Consider the following 17,567-nt stretch of genomic DNA (forward strand, 5'->3'; position numbering starts at 1 on the left):
TATTTTAATATGCTTAACTTTTATCTTTAACTCGTGTACTCATTTTATATCTCAACATTAAGTTTTATATAATATAGTAAGTCTAATTGTTGTTTTGTAAAACTCCTTACTATCATAAAAAAAATATTTGACATATTCCTCTATTTCAATTATCCTTCTTGTATCTTATATATAACATCTATATCTACTCTTTTATCATTTAAAAAAAATAATTCTAAATACTTAAAACTCTTAATTCTAAGTAATTCATGATTTTCTATCTTAATAATTGTCTTACTACTCTAGCTAAATTTTTAAATTTCATATATTTTATCTTCACTAAGTTAAAATATTTTACTTGTATTTTTCATCAAAATTCAAGTTTAGTATTTACTCATTCAAATATCTCTACCAAAATAATTTCATCCACGAATAACATACACAATGATAATATCTCTTAGATGTGTCCAATGAGTATTATATTTAAGAGTGTCCTAAACAATCGTCTTAGATATTGTATTATTTATTTGATAAATAAAATTCATTATTTGAGTGTACATTATATATGTATGTGATTTGATTTTAAACTTAATTAATGAAGTCCACAATATAAAGTAAAACAAAAGAGAAATTATGATTGAATCACAATTAGTGAGTATTTCATCATGTGTAATTATGTATAATTTGAAATATTCCCTAATCGATAAATTGATGAGACTAGACATCGTCAATTTTGTGAGATTAGAACATATTACACTCCTTGGCTTAACTAAGTAGTTGATCCTCACTGACTGAAAATATTGAGATGTTGAGAGTTAACATATGGATGCTAGTTAAAGGTAACTAATTCATCGGATGTGACATGCTATGAGATTTCATGTGATTCTTTATATGTCATGAAGATTTTATTTTAGTTTAGTGCAACTTTCCTTAGACTTGTGGTGTTTGAGTCATTTTAGTCATGGAGACTTATACTTTAACATCTTAACAAAACATCTCTCAGGATGTGTAGATCTAGGGTAATTGGGTATAAGTCAGTATGTCTGACGATGTTTGAATAACACACCGAGAATGTACCACTCCTTTAATAAAGAAGATGCATACCCTATGATCTCTTGTTAAAATTATTACTTGTAAGTCTTTGACCAAAGTAAAATATGTCAAGAGGATATGATCATCTGGATATGTGTTTGAGTAATTTAGAGAGAGTGGACTGGATCATAATTTAATTAACTAACGCATGACTAAATATTCATTTTTTTCAAATAAAAAGTTTTTATTCCAATTGGAGTCGACTTAACCTCCGACTGATAACAGATTAGTCGACTAAGGTTTTGTTATCAGCGACATAATTTTTATGTTTACAACAAAATCAACTGAATAGTCTAATGAATTAGTTTTAAATTTAAAATATTGTCTGATTGAATAAGAACTTATTCAAAGTGAGTCAATCCAAATAGATAGAGTCAACTAAGATTATATCAATCAAATGCTAGAAAAATCATTTGACAAGTTTCAAAATGATGTGGATAAAAGGTTTTAAGTTGATTGAAGACAACAGTTAACAAAACTGATTCTACGAAGATCAAGTTTTAGTTGATTGATGACTTGAATAGTTAATTAATATTAATGCATTTCTTTTCATCTCTGATATTCCCACACAAAAGAACTCATCAACCACAAAATGAGAATCAAATCTTAAATCATTCTAAGAAATCCACGCACAGTCGTTTAAATAAATAAGTTTTTACAACAAAATTTTGGCTGCAGCATCATCCATAGTTGAAAGATCATATCGAAAACACTATTCTTGCAACTAAGAGATGCACTAAGAGTGCTCAAAAGAGAAGTTATCGACAAAATTCTCTTTTGACACCAAGTGAAATCCAAGTCTAAACGTCAAAGAAGCATCCTCCTTTAAGAACATCTCGGCCCACTTTAGACCAGTAGAATGCATACAATATTATTTGTTAGTTGCAGGGCTGAAAATTAACATACAATATTTCTACAACAAGGTATCGATAGAAAGGATACAAATGACACCATTTTTCAAAAGTTCATTTACCAATAGTCTCCACAAGAACATGAGCCATCAACAAAATGGTGGAACCTATTCCGATCTCGAACGATGATCTTCCGCTTTGTGATCCTAGATATCAACTTGGTGGCCGTATGACAATCTACGCAAACACGGAGGTTCTTCGCAATCTTGATTGTCGTCCCCGGTTGAGTGCTTATGAGCCCAAAGGCAATTGCCAATTTCTCGCTATGAACTCCGAGCACCCTCTCTTTCGCTGCCTCCTCTAAGTCATGCAATACCAGCTCAGTTTGCGGTGCGTAGCCATGAGCTCTGAGAAGTCCATTCAGCTCCTCCAACATCATGTAGATCTCTTCGCTTCTTGGATGGCTCAAGTCTCCCACAACAAACTCATGCACTTTGTTAGCTACTTCAATCGAAGTACAGCCGGGCTCTTTCTCCACTCCATTCTCCTTCATCAAGGTCCTCACTCGACCCACAGCTTCCCAATTCCCCACCGCAGCATATATATTTGATAGAAGGATGTACGTCCCCGAATTTGCAAGGTCTTTACTAACAAGGAAATTCGCAATCTTCTCCCCCAAGGCCATGTTGTTATGAAGCCTACAAGCTGCCAACAATGAGCCCCAGATCACTGGGTCTGCCGGAATCTTCATCCCTTGAACAAGCTCAAAAGCTTCTTCCACAAACCCAGCACGACCGAGAAGATCCACTATGCAACCATAGTGCTCGATCTTAGGCTCTATCCCGTAATCCTTTTCCATCGAGCGGAATAATTCCCGCCCTTCTTCAACCAAACCAGAATGGCTACAAGCATTCAGGACCCCAATGAATGTGATATCTGTTGGTTGGAGACCTTCTGCGCGCAGTCTAGAGAATAGTTCAAGGGCCTCGCGGCTGTACCCATGCATTGCATAGCCTCCGATCATTGAATTCCAAACAACAACATCCTTGTCAGTGATGCTATCGAAGACTGCACGAGCATCTTCCAAGCTGCCGCATTTCCAGTACATGTCGATCAATGCAGTGCCCACTTTGGCATTGAACTCTATGGGATTGTTGTCTATGAAGGAATGCACCCATCTGCCCACCCCTGCAGAGCCCTGCTGGGCAATGGCAGAGAGTACCGAGATCACCGTGACCTCGTTCGGTTTCACCGACGACCGTAGCATCTTCCTGAACAATAGCAGGGCATGGTTAGGCTGGCAGTGCTGGGTGTAGCCATCGATCATGGTGTTCCAACAAATAGAATCTTTCTCGCCCATTTCGTCGAACAACTTCCGGGCCTGGTCCAAATTGCCCATTTTAGAGTAGCAGGTCATCATGGCCGTGGACGACACTAGCCGTCTCTCAGGCAATGCATCAAACAGGCTGCGGGCGGACACGACGTCGCCGCCGCGCGCGTACATGTCGAGGAGAGCAGTGGCGACGTAGGGATCGGAGTGGAGAGATAGCTTGAGGGAGTGGCCGTGGAGAGCACGACCCGAGCGCAAAGGGCAAGCCTTGAGGGCGGAAGAGAAGGTGAAGGCGTTGGGCTCGACGGAGGAGGAAAGCATGTCGGAGAAGAGAAGGAGCGCGTCGCCGTGTAGGCCTTGGAGTGCGTGGGCGTGGATGGCGGCGGTCCAGAAGTAGATGTTGGGGCTGGGAGTGAGGCGGAGGAGGGAGAGGGAGCGGTCGAGGAGGCCGAGGCCGGAGTAGGCGCGCTGGAGCTTGAAGTTGACGATGGGGTGGTGGTGGAGGCCTGCGCGGAGGACGGCGGCGTGGAGCTGGAGGAGGTTGTGTGTCGAGCGGCATTGCTCAATTAGGGCGGCGGCGTGGTCAGAAGGAAGGAGAGGGTGCTGCGCCGCCGGAGGAGGGTCGCGTGAGTATGAGACGCCGCCGCCGCCGCCGCCGCCGCCGAGAGCGAGAGCGGAGCTTAATGGGGCCGCTGACATGATCTCACCGGAAACGGCCTTATCCACTCTCCCAAATGATAATATGGGAGGATTTCATTTTGCATTTTGCACCCATGGTATCCAATTTCAACAAAATATCCACAATTCCTACCTAAAATAGGATATTAAGCATTCGTTTGAATATTAATACATATCATCTGTTGCCCCCAGGGCGTAGCGCAGACGATGAACGCATGATATCTCTGACGTAATGGTTAGGGGTCGATTCTCAGGAACTGATGACCTGGGGTTTACCCCGCCATGCGCCTATGACCTGTGTACCTGCATGAACCTCCCTCCATATCCATAGAGCCGGCACTAGGGGGGCCGCTAAGGTAGCGGATCTACCCTTTTTTTATTAATATATATCATCTGTTGTATTAATTTGAATGTTGCCCAGAGCTATGATATAGCAGTAAGCAGTAAGCAGTAAGCAGTAAGTTGTAAGCGTTTGTAGTTATCATATTATAACGTCCCTATTTTTTTAATTATTATTTGTTTATATTTTCTTTTATAACATTTCGTTTAAATATAACTACGGACATCACTTATCTATACTATCATAACATTCATAACGAATTCTCAATTCAATGAAGTTACATAAAAGATTCTTAAAATCTAAAATAATACGGAAACTAAGCCGGAAGATTTTCGGATTATACTGTTATTGTCCTGAGCTGGATTTCCTCTGCCCGGTCGCCATCGGAAATGGACCGACAATATCCATTCCCCATTGATCGAACGGGCATGAAACGGTTGATACCTTCATTTCTTCGGCCGGTCGGTGGGAGAAGTTATGATATTTCTGGCACGAAAGGCATGAAGATACTGTCCGAGCGGCGTCTGCTTGTAAAGTTGGCCAAAAATACCCGGCCAAGAGGATCTTCTTGGCCAACGAGCGGCCGCCCGGATGCCCCCCGCATGATCCTTGATGTACTTCCTGGAGGATGTAGGCCGAGTCCTCCGAGCTCACGCATTTCAGCAGCGGGCGAGAGAAAGCTTTCTTGTAAAGCTGATCGCCGATGAGTGTGAACCGACCGGCCCTCCTTCTTAGCAACCGAGCTTCATACTCACTGGATGGGGTGGCTCCCGAGCGGAGGAACTCTATGATAGGTGTCCGCCAATCGCTTGGAAATGTAAGGCCTTCCATCCGGTCGACGTGCGCTACTAACAGTACTTTTTCAATGGATTGTTGAATGGCGACCGGCGTTATTGAGCTTGCAAGCTTGGCTAACTCATCAGCTGCTTGATTTTCTGCTCTGGGTATCTTCTGTACAATAACTTCTCTAAAATCAGCCTCTGTATAGAGTTTTAGCTGCTCATTATTGATTTCAAACCGAGAGTTGGGTGGCCAACTGAAAATCTGAATAAGTGAAGAGGGCGACCCCTACATGTCTCACGGCTTGCAAGCCAGCTATGAGGGCCTCGTACTCGGCTTCATTGTTGGTAGCTTTATAATCCAGCTGGACGAATAAGTGTATCTTTTCTTCTTGAGGGGAGAGTAACAATATCTCAATCCCGCTTCCGAGACGTGTGGAAGACCCATCCACATATATTCTCCACATAGCTTCCGGCTCTGGCCTTTGCACTTCGGTCACAAAATCAGCCAAGGATTGCGCTTTGATCGCCGAGCGGGACTGGTATTGAATGTCAAATTAATTCACTTAGTTCTGTCGTCCACTTGATGAGCCGTCCGGACGCTTCTGGATTCAACAGTACTCTTCCTAGTGGACTGTTCGTCCGGACAATGATGGTGTGAGCCAAGAAATATGGTCGAAGGCGCCGAGCGGCTAGGACCAAAGAAAAGGCCAACTTCTCGAGCCCGGTGTAACGAGATTCAGCATCTTTTAAAATGTGGCTCAGAAAATACACCGGCTGCTCCTCTCCGCTGGACCTTACAAGCGCCGAGCCTACAGCATGCTCGGTTGAAGACAGATAAATATAAAGTGACTCACCCCCGATCGGCTTAGCTAGCACAGGCAGGGAATTAAGATATGTCTTCAATTCTTCGAATGCTCGGTCGCATTCCTCGTCCCAGTGAAATTTAGTGGCCTTGCGCAAAATTTTGAAGAAAGGGAGGCTCCGGTCGGCAGTTTTGGAGATGAATCTGGACAATGCGGTTATCCGACCGGTCAACCGTTGCACTTCCCTTGTATTTCTTGGAGGCGGCATGTCTTGTAGAGCTTTCACCTTGCTGGGATTTGCTTCGATTCCCCGCTCGGTCACTATGTACCCCAAGAAACGCCCTCCTTTTGCTCCGAACATGCACTTCTGGGGATTTAGCTTGACTCCATATTTGCGTAGCGTTCGGAAGGTTTCTTCCATGTCCTTGAAGAGATCGGCCGCTTGGACGGATTTGATAAGAATGTCGTCCACATAGACTTCCAGATTCCGCCCGATCTGCTCCCTGAACACTTTGTTCATCAAGCGCTGATAGGTGGCCCCGGCGTTCTTCAATCCGAACGGCATCACATTATAGCAATATGTGCCGTCGGCCGTTACGAAGCTTACTTTTTCTTGATCTTCCCGGGCGAGCGGTCTTGGTAGGCGTCGAGCATACAAATTAATTCGCAGCCGGCCGTAGAGTCCACCAGCTGATCTATCCGGGGTAGGGGATAAAAATCTTTAGGGCATGCTTTGTTTAAGTCCCGAAAGTCGATGCAGACTCTCCACTTGCCGCCCGGCTTGGAGACTAATACTACGTTAGCCAGCCAGCTCGGGAACTGCACCTCGCGTATATGGCCTGCCTCCAGAAGCTTCTCGACTTCCGCCCGGATGATGGAGTTCTGCTCGGCACTGAAATCTCTTTTTCTCTGCTTTACCGGCCGAGCGTCCGGTCGGACATGTAACTCGTGCTGCGTTATGCTCGGCGAAATTCCAGGCAGTTCATGTGTTGACCAGACGAAGACATCATGATTTCTTCTGAGGCATCGGATCAACCCCTCTTTCTGCTTCTCCTCCAGATCAGACGCAATAAAGGTGGTGGCCTCCGATCGGATTGGATGAATCTGCACTTCCTCTTTTTCCTCATAAATTAAAGTGGGTGGCTTTTCGGTGATGGCGTTTACCTCGATCCGAGGCGTTTTCCGAGCAGAATTGGCCTCTGCTCGGACCATTTCGATGTAACATCGCCGAGCTGCTAGCTGGTCTCCTCGTACTTCTCCCACTTTGTCCTCCACGGGGAACTTGATCTTCTGATGAAAGGTTGAGACGACCGCTCGGAATTCGCTGAGCGCCGGTAGTCCCAAAATGACGTTGTAGGACGAGGGAGAGTCGACCACCACGAAGTTTATTGTCCTGGTCCTCCTGAGCGGCTCCTCTCCCAGCGAAGTAGCCAGCCGGATCTGTCCGACCGGCTGAACTTCGTTGCCCGTAAACCCGTAGAGCGGGGTCGTCATGGGCAGCAGCTCGGCTCGATCAATTTGCAGCTGATCGAACGCCTTCTTGAATATGATGTTGACCGAGCTCCCTGTGTCAACAAATATGCGGTGAATAGTGTAATTTGCTATTACCGCTTTAATGAGCAGAGCATCGTCGTGGGGCACTTCAACTCCTTCTAAGTCCCCGGGCCCGAAAGTGACTTCCGGTCCACTTGCCCGCTCTTGGCTACAACCGACTGCGTGGATCTGGAGCTGCCGGACGCCCGCCTTTCTGGCTCGGTTGGAGTCTCCTCCGGTCGGTCCACCAGCAATAACGTTGATCTCGCCTCGGGAAGTATTGCTCCTATTTTCCTCTTCCTGAGTGGACGGTCGGGACCGTTCTCTGGACGCTCGGCGATTCTCCTGTCTTGGAGATCGGTGCCGATCGGGCGTCTGTTGATGTCGCCTCTCGGTGCGAGTCTGATCGGCTTCATGGGTCCTTTGTCTCCGGTCGATGGAAGGAGACCGTCGTTCGGCATTCCTGGGAATGAGATTAGCCACGAAGGGAAGAATTCGACAATCCCTCGTGTTGTGCGTATCCGTCCGGTGGAAGGAGCAGAACCCGGTGCACGAAGCGCTCGCCATGCGAGGTCCCGGAGAAAGATCCATTGTACGTAGCCTTACCCTGTTTTTTTGCAAGAGGTTGTTTCCAGGATTCGAACCCATGACCTTTTGGTCATATGGCAACAACTTTACCGTTGCGCCAAGGCTCCCCTTCCATTATTTCTCTAATTGAGGATAAAGATGAAATTTTGAAGATTTTTTTTTAACCCTTTTTTGGTTTTCTAGATGTATATATACACATATATTAGGGTTAAGAGGTGATGACAGAAATAGAAAGTGAAAAAATAAGATAAGGGAATGATAACAAAAGATATAAGAAAATCGGTGTAGAAGAACTAAGGTAAAGGAAAATAAGATTAAGAGAATATGAAGATAAAAAGGCAGTCGGTTTATGAAGCTCCCGCCAATACGAGGTCTCGGGGAAGGGTTGGACCATATTCGGTCAATTGTACGTAATCTTACCTTACATTTTGCAATAGACTGTTTACACAATCTTAAGGTCACATGAATATGAAGATAAAGAGAAGATAAATTAGGAACAATAGAATACAAAATGAAACAAGGAAAAAATTAACTTCATATTTGTAAGGAGAGAATAAGGAGAGAAGAACCAAACCAAGATCAAAATGCAAATGGTTCATGAATGAGAGCGATGTTGAAGCTTGAGGATAATAGTGAATTAAAGGATAACTAATACTAAGACCAAATCACCAAGTTTCGACATTGATATTATGTTGAAAATTAAAAATTATATTAATTAAAAATTTAGGGTAGGGTTTTAGGATTTACCCTAACCCTTTTTATAGATTGATAATATGACTTATTCTTCATAAAATAATGCTCATAAAATAACAGACTTTTCTAATAAAAATCTTAAAAACTGTATTAGAGTTTTCTAGACAGACTTATCTACAAAAGAATATTCTTATGAAAACGAGCTATGTTATCATATCCCATAATTTATGAAATACTTTTAGCATGTACATGGTTACAAAATTATGTTTTCCCACAGCTTTTATCATCTCAATAATGAAGTTTTCCTATGAAATAATCAAGCCTAATGTCTATCAAGTTCCACACCTCCTTTCAATATCCACGGCACTAGTAACCTCACTCTATTTCCTAATACATTTATTAGTAAATAATAAATCCCTCTACCGTGGCCATAGCCTATGACTTCCTCATTGGAGAAAGTGATTCTTGGTTGATTTGGATCACACTCCCATAAATCCTTTGCCTCATTCAAGGTCTAGACTGTAGCTCGCCCCTATCATTGCCTCTATGAATGATCTCCCTTTGGGTGGGTTGCAGATTCAAGCATCAACATTGTTAGTGATGCCCTTTAAGCCTACCCTTTTCCTTTTTGTCTTCTTGATGCTTCTAACAAGAAGATCCCTTGCCTCAAGGTCTTTTGATCTCTCTCCTTTGTCTCGCTCTAATTTCATTAGTTTTACCTAGGCAAAATATTCATCAAGATTATTATTCTCCACATGAAGATCACTCACTGAAATTGAAAACCAACCTCGACCAGGAAAAAGTGAGACCCTACCTAACTAGTTGAAATTAAAGCTCCTAGTTTCGATAGTTGATAAGACCCGACCATATTTCTAGATTAAGGAGCTGAAATGGAGCATTATTTTAATTGGAACAACATAACCCAAACATAATTTAAGAAGGTCAAACTCATATGTCTTGTTGAAAAGTATTCACAAAGTATCCAACATCACCCTACCACAGTAGGAGCCAAAGTTATAACACATTATACTAAAAAGAAATAAAAATTAATTTTAAAAAGTTTTGACACACTTCAAAAAACTGAGAAGAGCCCATGTGAATAAACTTAAAACAATCTTCCTTAGGTGTAATTGAGTATCAGACTCCTTAGGTGCAATTGAGAATTAGGGTAAATTTGAGGACTTATGGATACTTTGCAATCATAAGCTAGACTCTAGGGTAACCTTCATCCATCACATTAATGGACTTAGGCTAGAAATCCAAAAACAAGTTAAACTATTTGCCCCTAACTTATTCTTGAGGTTTGTAATAAGGTCATAAATTTAAATAGTTCCTAAAATATTCTCCATTTGAACCATCAAGTCTCATGATCAACAATGTACCACCCTTTAGAGCAACACTATCACCATTAGAGAAATTAACTAATACCTCCCTATAGAGCACTACTACAATTAGAGAAATCAACTTATGAACCCAATCAAGATAAAAGAGGCTTACCACTAGCATTAACCCTAACCAAAATGTACAATGTTATAATTAGCAGGGCAGTGGCCATATGGAATCAAAATAACCCCTGAGTCTTTGCTAAAGAAGCACTGTCCAGCACATAAAATAGCATCCTTCCCGACATCCTTCCCAACTCAAGGAACAGATGATAAGGAGGTTAAACCTAGAGATAAAATCCAAGAAACCAAGAGAGGTGAAGCAGAGACTATGGAATTTCATACAGTGCGCTTGCACTTCCTCATGTTCACAGCCACTACTAATGACACATGAAAAAGCACTAGTATTTTTCATACTTATGCAAAGTATGAAAATAGATCATGGAAGCTTATCATTACCAATGGAAAATGCATGAATATAGTTTCCACATAGCCCATTTCTAAGATATGACTCACATTGAAGTAGTGGTGTTTGATCCTTATTGAGATGGACATAGTTGGCAAAATTAGTCAGATTGATATGGATTGCCTAAGTTGGATCACCAATAATAAAAGTTGATATAATTTTTCTTGAGAAATTAGCATGTCATAAAGATTAAAAAGAAATTTAGAGAAAAAAACCTTAGGTTCAAAGAAATTATCTAGAAATTGATTAGATTAAATTTTTAAAAAATTAATAGAATTAATTGAAAATTTCTCAAATTGAGCTTACCTTGAAAAACTTGGTTGTTTAGTCTTTTCCTTAGTCATAGCTTAATTCTTAGAGAACTCATATGAGAAGAGTCTCTGTTGTCTTATTAAGTAGCCAAGTCTTGTAGTAGCTCAAGATTCACCGCCACTAGATAAAGGATCACTTATTCAACTTCTATCACTCGCTAGAAATAAAAGACTGACCTATCTTTCTCTTACTCGGTGTCAGTAGAGCCAGCTTATTATGGAAATCATAGATTGAGAAAGAACACACTAATCTCTTAAAATAAAAAAAAGGCCTTCAACTAAAAATCAATTCAAATGTAGTGATCCAATTAATAATAACACTTTTATTTAAAAAAAATACCAATATAGTATTATAGAATTTTCTACAAAAAATTTTTACAAATTATAATACTGGTTATAATCTATTTCATTATTTATAAATTTGTATTAATAAATATGACATTATTTGTATACCACATTATTAATAATTGAATATGTAATGACATATAATAGGTATTCTTTTTAAAATTTTAGAATATATATTGTTACTCTCATATATGAAATAATTTTGTTATATATATTTCTCTTTTTTCCATCAATTCCAATTCCTATGATTTTGTTAGTCCAATGCAACCAATACTTAAAATCTTTGACTGTCCAATTCCAATCTTGATATCAATTTTGACAAACCATGTTCCTTGTGAACATTATCTACATCATTTTAGTTAGGCTCTAGCTTTATGACCCCTTTGTAATCCATTATGGAAAAGGCAACACCTACATCTTTAAACTCTATGAGTAGAATGTTAAGTTGTACCTGAACATGTCTAACCCAACCCAACTAAAATCAAAAGCAGCACAATCTTCAAGATTGCAATCTTCAAGACAGTCCTTTCACCTTCCAACAGAGTCTCATTTTGAGAAAAGAAAAGAACTGACACTATGGTCGGCCTGATACCTCATCTGAAGATCATCTCATCTCCTTAGGGTTATAAATATAGATAAGTACTAAGATATAACTCTTAAACAATTAGAGCTGATGAACTAGCACGCAATAGACTTTTTCTGACATCATAGTTGTCTAAGCTTTCATACTTTAGCATGAAACTTTAAAACATCTGAACTAAATAGGCAAGTCAAAAGATTCTTACAAAGAAAAAAGTTTTATTAGGGAAAGCATAAGTCTTTGCATTATCTTTACATTATTAATATCCTTAAAAGGATAGCTCTCGGAGAATAAGTGTTGAAAGTCATGTCATCAACAAAATCGTCATAAGTATATGTTCCTTCTATCTAGACTAACATGCTTGATTTGAAGGCAAGGATACAATGGTCCTCCAAAATTGACTTGTGTAGAGGATACCATCATATAAGAATTAGCATAGGTGATGAATGGAAGATTGCCTTCAAAACACAGGATGAACTATACGATTGATTACCTTTACACTTTTGAACACCCTAAGTTCATTCATGAGGGTAATGAACCAAGTCTTAAGACCATTTAAAAGAAAATTCTTAATAGTCTAGATTGACGACATCTTAATACACAATAAGGCCCACAACACCCACTTAGAGCTTACTTAATTGTCTGTAATACTGTAATAATCCCTTCAGACAAAAAAGTCTAAAGAAGTGCTCATTACTACATTACCAAGTCTTATTCTCCACATTCATCCGCAAATTATCTCTGGAGATCTTGACAAAATTAGAAAATGATTAAGAATTGGTCTGAACCCACTACTGCCAAAGAAGCTTAAGTTTTTATGCCTTTGTAACCTTCTACTGACGTTACATTAGGAATTTTAGTACTATTAATTCATTCAACTTTAATCTAAGGCTAATGGAAAATGGAAAATGTTGATGAAGAAGCAACACATGAATGGTGGCATCACCAATTGGTATTTGGGAGGTACATGGTGAGTGGGTACAGGAGCCAATTTTGGTAATAAAGGTGAGATAGAAAAGCAACCGATCAATGTTGAGCCGTGAGAGAGGAATTTGTGTGTAAAGTGAGCAAGGGAATCGAAACAACGATCTCACCGAGGAAGAATTGTCTTGCAAAGGCATGCATGATGGGTGTGGTGGCATGGATAGTGATCAATTTATAATTAGCTACATTGGCTAGCAGGCCATAGACACTTGATTCTTATAGAAGGATCATGCATAAAGGGAGGTTAAGTCGCACCTTCGTTAGAAGAGAGGTAGCAAACAATGCAACTCAATTAGGCATAGTGAGGTTTCTACGAGATATGGCAGTCACGTTTTACAAGGGCAGGGATAATGACAACAAATACAATAGGGTGCTAATGTTTTTCTTTAATCTCTATAACCCCAATTCCCCCACATGACTACCCCCTACAAAATAATAAACATTATCCTCTACTATCATTCAACAAAATGCAAACAAAAACAAGGTTCTCCTTCATGCCAAAATAGCAGACAAAGTTCAAACTTCTCCATCTTGCCTCCTTTCATCCAACAACATTGTAGCTATCAATCATTCCTAGTCATTTTAATGTAAGCTATCCCTTTTGGGATATCACCATGCAAAAGGTAAGAACCAACTTGCATATGAGGTTAAGATCCAACAAAAGCAAAACAATTTATAAAGAGAGAGACGTGAAAATTCACAATGTAAATCTAGTTCGAATGATCGAGATCTTTGAGTAATGACTTCAATGATAAACAAGTTCACATCAATTCAATGTGATGCAACCTCTTCAGAGAAATACCTTTATTTAATTTTGATAGTTAGTTACTTTTATGCAGCTAACAAACTTTTCTAAAAAAGTCACTATCCTCTAGTACTAAGAACAACATAAAATAAAACAAAATAAATTTAACCATACTTTAGCATCCAAAAAATGTATACTAGTCCACAAAAAAAACTTTACTGTGATCAGTTTCTATGCAATTTTATTTTTATAATTTTCATTACATATCAAAAATTGAGTTGGCAATGACGATAGAAACTACCACTATCATTTAAGATGTTAAGCATGAGGATTTTGGAACTTAAGTAATCTAGTACGAATGAATACATCATATCCATGAAAACTAAATTAGACAACTTAGAATGTTTCAAAAAATACATTGTATCACTTAAACAATGTCATATTTTTGAGAAGCTAAGTTCATTCCTGAATGTCATGATATATACATAAACATGGATCTAGAGATGAGCTGCATAAATAATAGAATAGAAGACCTAGTTTTAGTAGTCATTCAGACGGAAATGCATTCTTTTATTAATTAGCATGACAGATTCTTTTGACTGCTATACCATAACCAACCACCAACAAGCATGATTTGCCAAGTTGTTAGTCATTATGAAAGAAAGCCCAAACCACAAACACAGACAACGTCAATTAAGCCACTAAAACAAATCCCTTCATCTGTTTACTCAATCCCAATTCAAGAAGAGTTATAGGTGATAACAACCAATGAAACAGATCCCTCCATCTCCTTACATAGTCCCAGTTCAAGAAGAGTAATAAGTGATGTTAGCCTTAGTCTTGGTATCACTAGGAGAAAAACCATGAGCTCAAAAAACTTTAAAGTAGATTCAGGATTTGAGTCAAGTAGAATTGTCCAATGACTTGATTCCTTTATGAACTAACCTCCCACATTATCATACAAACCCATCAGAACAATTTGGACTATGCATGTAAATTAAAGAGTTTTGAAAAAAAAACATTTTTAGGTAAAGTATGAGTCATTGAGTTGTGTCAACGTTGTCAGTGCTAAAATCTATGACTTAGCAAGTACATGAGCTCCCGTCATGGCATTAACAAAATCACAACCAAGTGCCAACTTCTCAAAGTTAAACCTGATGGCATGCTAGACATTGTAAAAAGGATCATAATAAATTTCTCCAAAATTGTTGATGAGTATCAACGAGTCAGAACTAATAATGAATGGAATATTACTTTTACAAGATAGGATGAATTGTGAAAATGACAATCATGCTAGATGGATTAATTGAATGGAAGAGTTGGTGATGAATGAAAGATTACTTTTACAACATAGGATTAGTTGTACAAAAGATTGGTCATACTCTTGAACCTTTCAAATACCCTACCGCATTCATGTGTGATAAATCAAGTCCTGTGACCCTACATAGTTCTTGGTAGTCTACTTTGATAATAAGATATATCCTTACTTAAAGCAATTATAATTAGTCGTTATAACTCAAAAGTTGCCTGGCAATCTCAAGAATATTCTTTTTTTTTTCACATCCCTAGATATCCTTCCTCATTTTTATGTCTAATAAAGGTATTTTCATAGACTTTCAAAAAACTAAGATCAAGAATTGACTTGAATACACCTGATTGCATTCCTTAGCAAGAATATAGCAATAAGATAGTCCTTTAAATTAAATTCTTTTTGTACTATATCAAACCAAACCTTGTATTAGTTAAAATGAGCTGAGATAAATTCAAATGAATTCTAGTCATTTAATATTTTTTCATTTAAATTTTTTACATTTAAAAACATTATATCAATTAGATAGTTAAATTAAAAAGGATAAAATAAAATTGAATTTTACTTATTTTTTACTTCAATGCATGTAAGATGAATATTCAGCCAAAGTTTTACTAATTTAATCTTCTTCTACTTAATTTATTTCCATTTACAAATAAAGCAATAGAAATTATAAGAAATAAGATTAAAAAAAAAAATAAAGAACATTAGCATTCAGTTTGTTGAAGCATGTCAAAGCGTATCTAAATGTCAACACACTATACAACTCATTAGAACGATCATCACAAATAGCAATATCGCATATGATAGATTACTAGTGTCAATCAATATCCAATCTACAAACTTTACTTCAGTGGTAAATTTCTACTACGTCACCCAACCTAGCACAAGATCTTAAATCATGTATTGAATATACAAGACCTAATCATGATATTTTAGTTCCTCACTTGATGGGTCAAGTTCTTCTACGAGAATGATGCTATAATAAATAGAAAAAAAAAGTCTTAAAAATAAGATATCCAATAACATAAATTAGTTCAATACCTAATTTTAAACTTAAAAATATTTGGTGATTGAGATTTGCATATGCTCTGGTTATTCATACACACTTAGTCAACATGTTTCATGAAACAAAATAAAAGGAAAACGCATTTACTGAACCGCTTAAACTGAAACCTAGTATTTCTATGGGGAAATAGCATCTGATGACATCGGGTACTGTATGCAACAAATGACAAGGTTAGCAGAAGTTTAATCAAGTTTTGTAACGCAAAGAATAAGCTGAATTTATTTTTTGTGAAGGAAGGCATCCTAATTGGTGCTAAAATTTATCAAACCTCAACACCTAAACAAACACAAAACGAGCCATAAAGAAGAGGGAAGATTTTTGAAATGGTTAGGCAAAAGCAGCACAAAGAAAAGAGGAAGAAATAAATAGGAGAGCTTTGGGCGATTAGGGAAACAAGCATACCTGCGGGTGTGGGATCGCCAACGCAGCCCGATCGAGCGTGCCAAATGTCCACGCCGCCGGCACTTGAGACGCCAGGGGATTCGTCCCAAGAGGCGCGGAGAAACCGAAGGAGGATGGCTCTGGGGCCCCGTGATGCGTCGGCGGCGCTGCCAGGCGGAGATCCCCGTGCAGGGCCGTGGGGGCGTGGATCTGAGAGGCCCCGGGGAGGGTGGCGGAGACCGCAGCTGGAGGCGGCGGAGCGATGGAGTGGTAGGGGCGGTAGGGATAATCGGAGGGGTGGAGGTCATAGGGGTGATGCTGTTGGTGGTGGTAGGCGCTGTGCGCTGCGTGGAAGATCGGCTGGGAGGGATCGTAGGCTTGGATCGGCTGGTATGGGAGGAGGCGATGCTGCTGATGCGCTTCATTGAAGGTGGCGTCGTCCATGGCGGAAGACCACGAACGTGGGACGCCGGACCAGGGCTCTCTGCTTGTTAAAAAGGCAGCTCCAACGATTTCAATATTCACTTAAACAAAAACCAAGGACCACATCTTCATCCACCAAGTCAGATTTAAGATTTGGCCAGGACAATGGTTTTTCTCAGTTCTGAGATAATTGAGGATTGAATCTTAATTTTGATGGATTAATATAAATATTTTTAATGATTGTTTGTTGCAAGGGTTCTTAATAAGAAATTCTTAATAAGAAATTTTGAAGGAGCTGGATCACTTCGCGATTATATCATATGTGTCATAAGGATGTGTTTGATTTAAGGTTATCCTTAATAATTTTGGTTATCTATCCAAGGTTATCAACAAAAATTCTGTTTAATTTAGGTAATCGATGATTTTCGAGTAATATTTCATGCCTGACATCAGTAAAAGAGACATGCAACCCAGAATCGGAAAACCTCGTAAAACTGAGATTTTTCTTGATTCCGGGATTAATAATTTTTTTTTACCCAAAATACCCTCGAATATGAGAAAAATGTGATAAAAAATAAAAATGTAAAGGAAAAGAGAAAAATATAAAAATTAAAATTAAAAACTTTTTAAAAAATAAAAAAATTTAAAAAACATAGAAAAATTTAAAAAATTAAAAAAACGTAAAAAATAATTAAAAAAATGAGAAGAAATAAAAAAACATAAAAAATAGAAAAAAACATTAAAAAAATAATAAAAACGTAAAAAAAATTTAAAAAATATATTAAAAATAAAAAATATTAAAAACATAAAAAAAATAGAAAAAAAACATAAAAATAAGAAAATAAAAAATATTTAAAAAATTTAAAAAAAAAATAAAAAACTAAAAGAAATAAAAAAATAAAA

At 38.7% G+C, this 17,567-nt stretch overlaps 2 protein-coding genes across 2 annotated transcripts; both read right to left on the reverse strand.

Moving 5' to 3' along the window:
* Window positions 1–1,872: 1,872 nt before the first annotated feature.
* Window positions 1,873–4,756, reverse strand: LOC122024201 (pentatricopeptide repeat-containing protein ELI1, chloroplastic-like). Its single transcript, XM_042582763.1, has one exon. It carries the CDS (start codon window positions 3,949–3,951, stop codon window positions 2,041–2,043), a length of 1,911 nt encoding a protein of 636 aa, XP_042438697.1. The 5' UTR covers window positions 3,952–4,756; the 3' UTR covers window positions 1,873–2,040.
* A 3,257-nt stretch (window positions 4,757–8,013) lies between these two features.
* On the reverse strand, window positions 8,014–16,874 carry LOC122024203. The gene is made up of 2 exons (XM_042582765.1): window positions 16,263–16,874; window positions 8,014–9,388 (listed from the first exon to the last, which is right to left on the reverse strand). The coding sequence occupies exons 1-2, from the start codon at window positions 16,683–16,685 to the stop codon at window positions 9,248–9,250; spliced, it is 564 nt and encodes a 187-aa protein (XP_042438699.1). The 5' UTR covers window positions 16,686–16,874; the 3' UTR covers window positions 8,014–9,247.
* Between the last annotated feature and the right edge of the window lie 693 nt (window positions 16,875–17,567).

The sequence above is a fragment of the Zingiber officinale genome, chromosome 9B (assembly GCF_018446385.1).
Source record: "Zingiber officinale cultivar Zhangliang chromosome 9B, Zo_v1.1, whole genome shotgun sequence".
Lineage (NCBI taxonomy): Eukaryota > Viridiplantae > Streptophyta > Magnoliopsida > Zingiberales > Zingiberaceae > Zingiber > Zingiber officinale.

Excerpts from the sequence above, each read along its gene's own strand:
- LOC122024201 (XM_042582763.1), bottom strand. The coding sequence starts at position 3,951 with ATGTCAGCGGCCCCATTAAGCTCCGCTCTCGCTCTCGGCGGCGGCGGC.
- LOC122024203 (XM_042582765.1), bottom strand. The coding sequence starts at position 16,685 with ATGGACGACGCCACCTTCAATGAAGCGCATCAGCAGCATCGCCTCCTC. Across the intron at positions 9,389-16,262 it reads TGGCGATCCCACACCCGCAG|GTAAAACTAATGAAATTAGA; the intron begins GTATGCTTGTTT and ends TATTTTGCCTAG.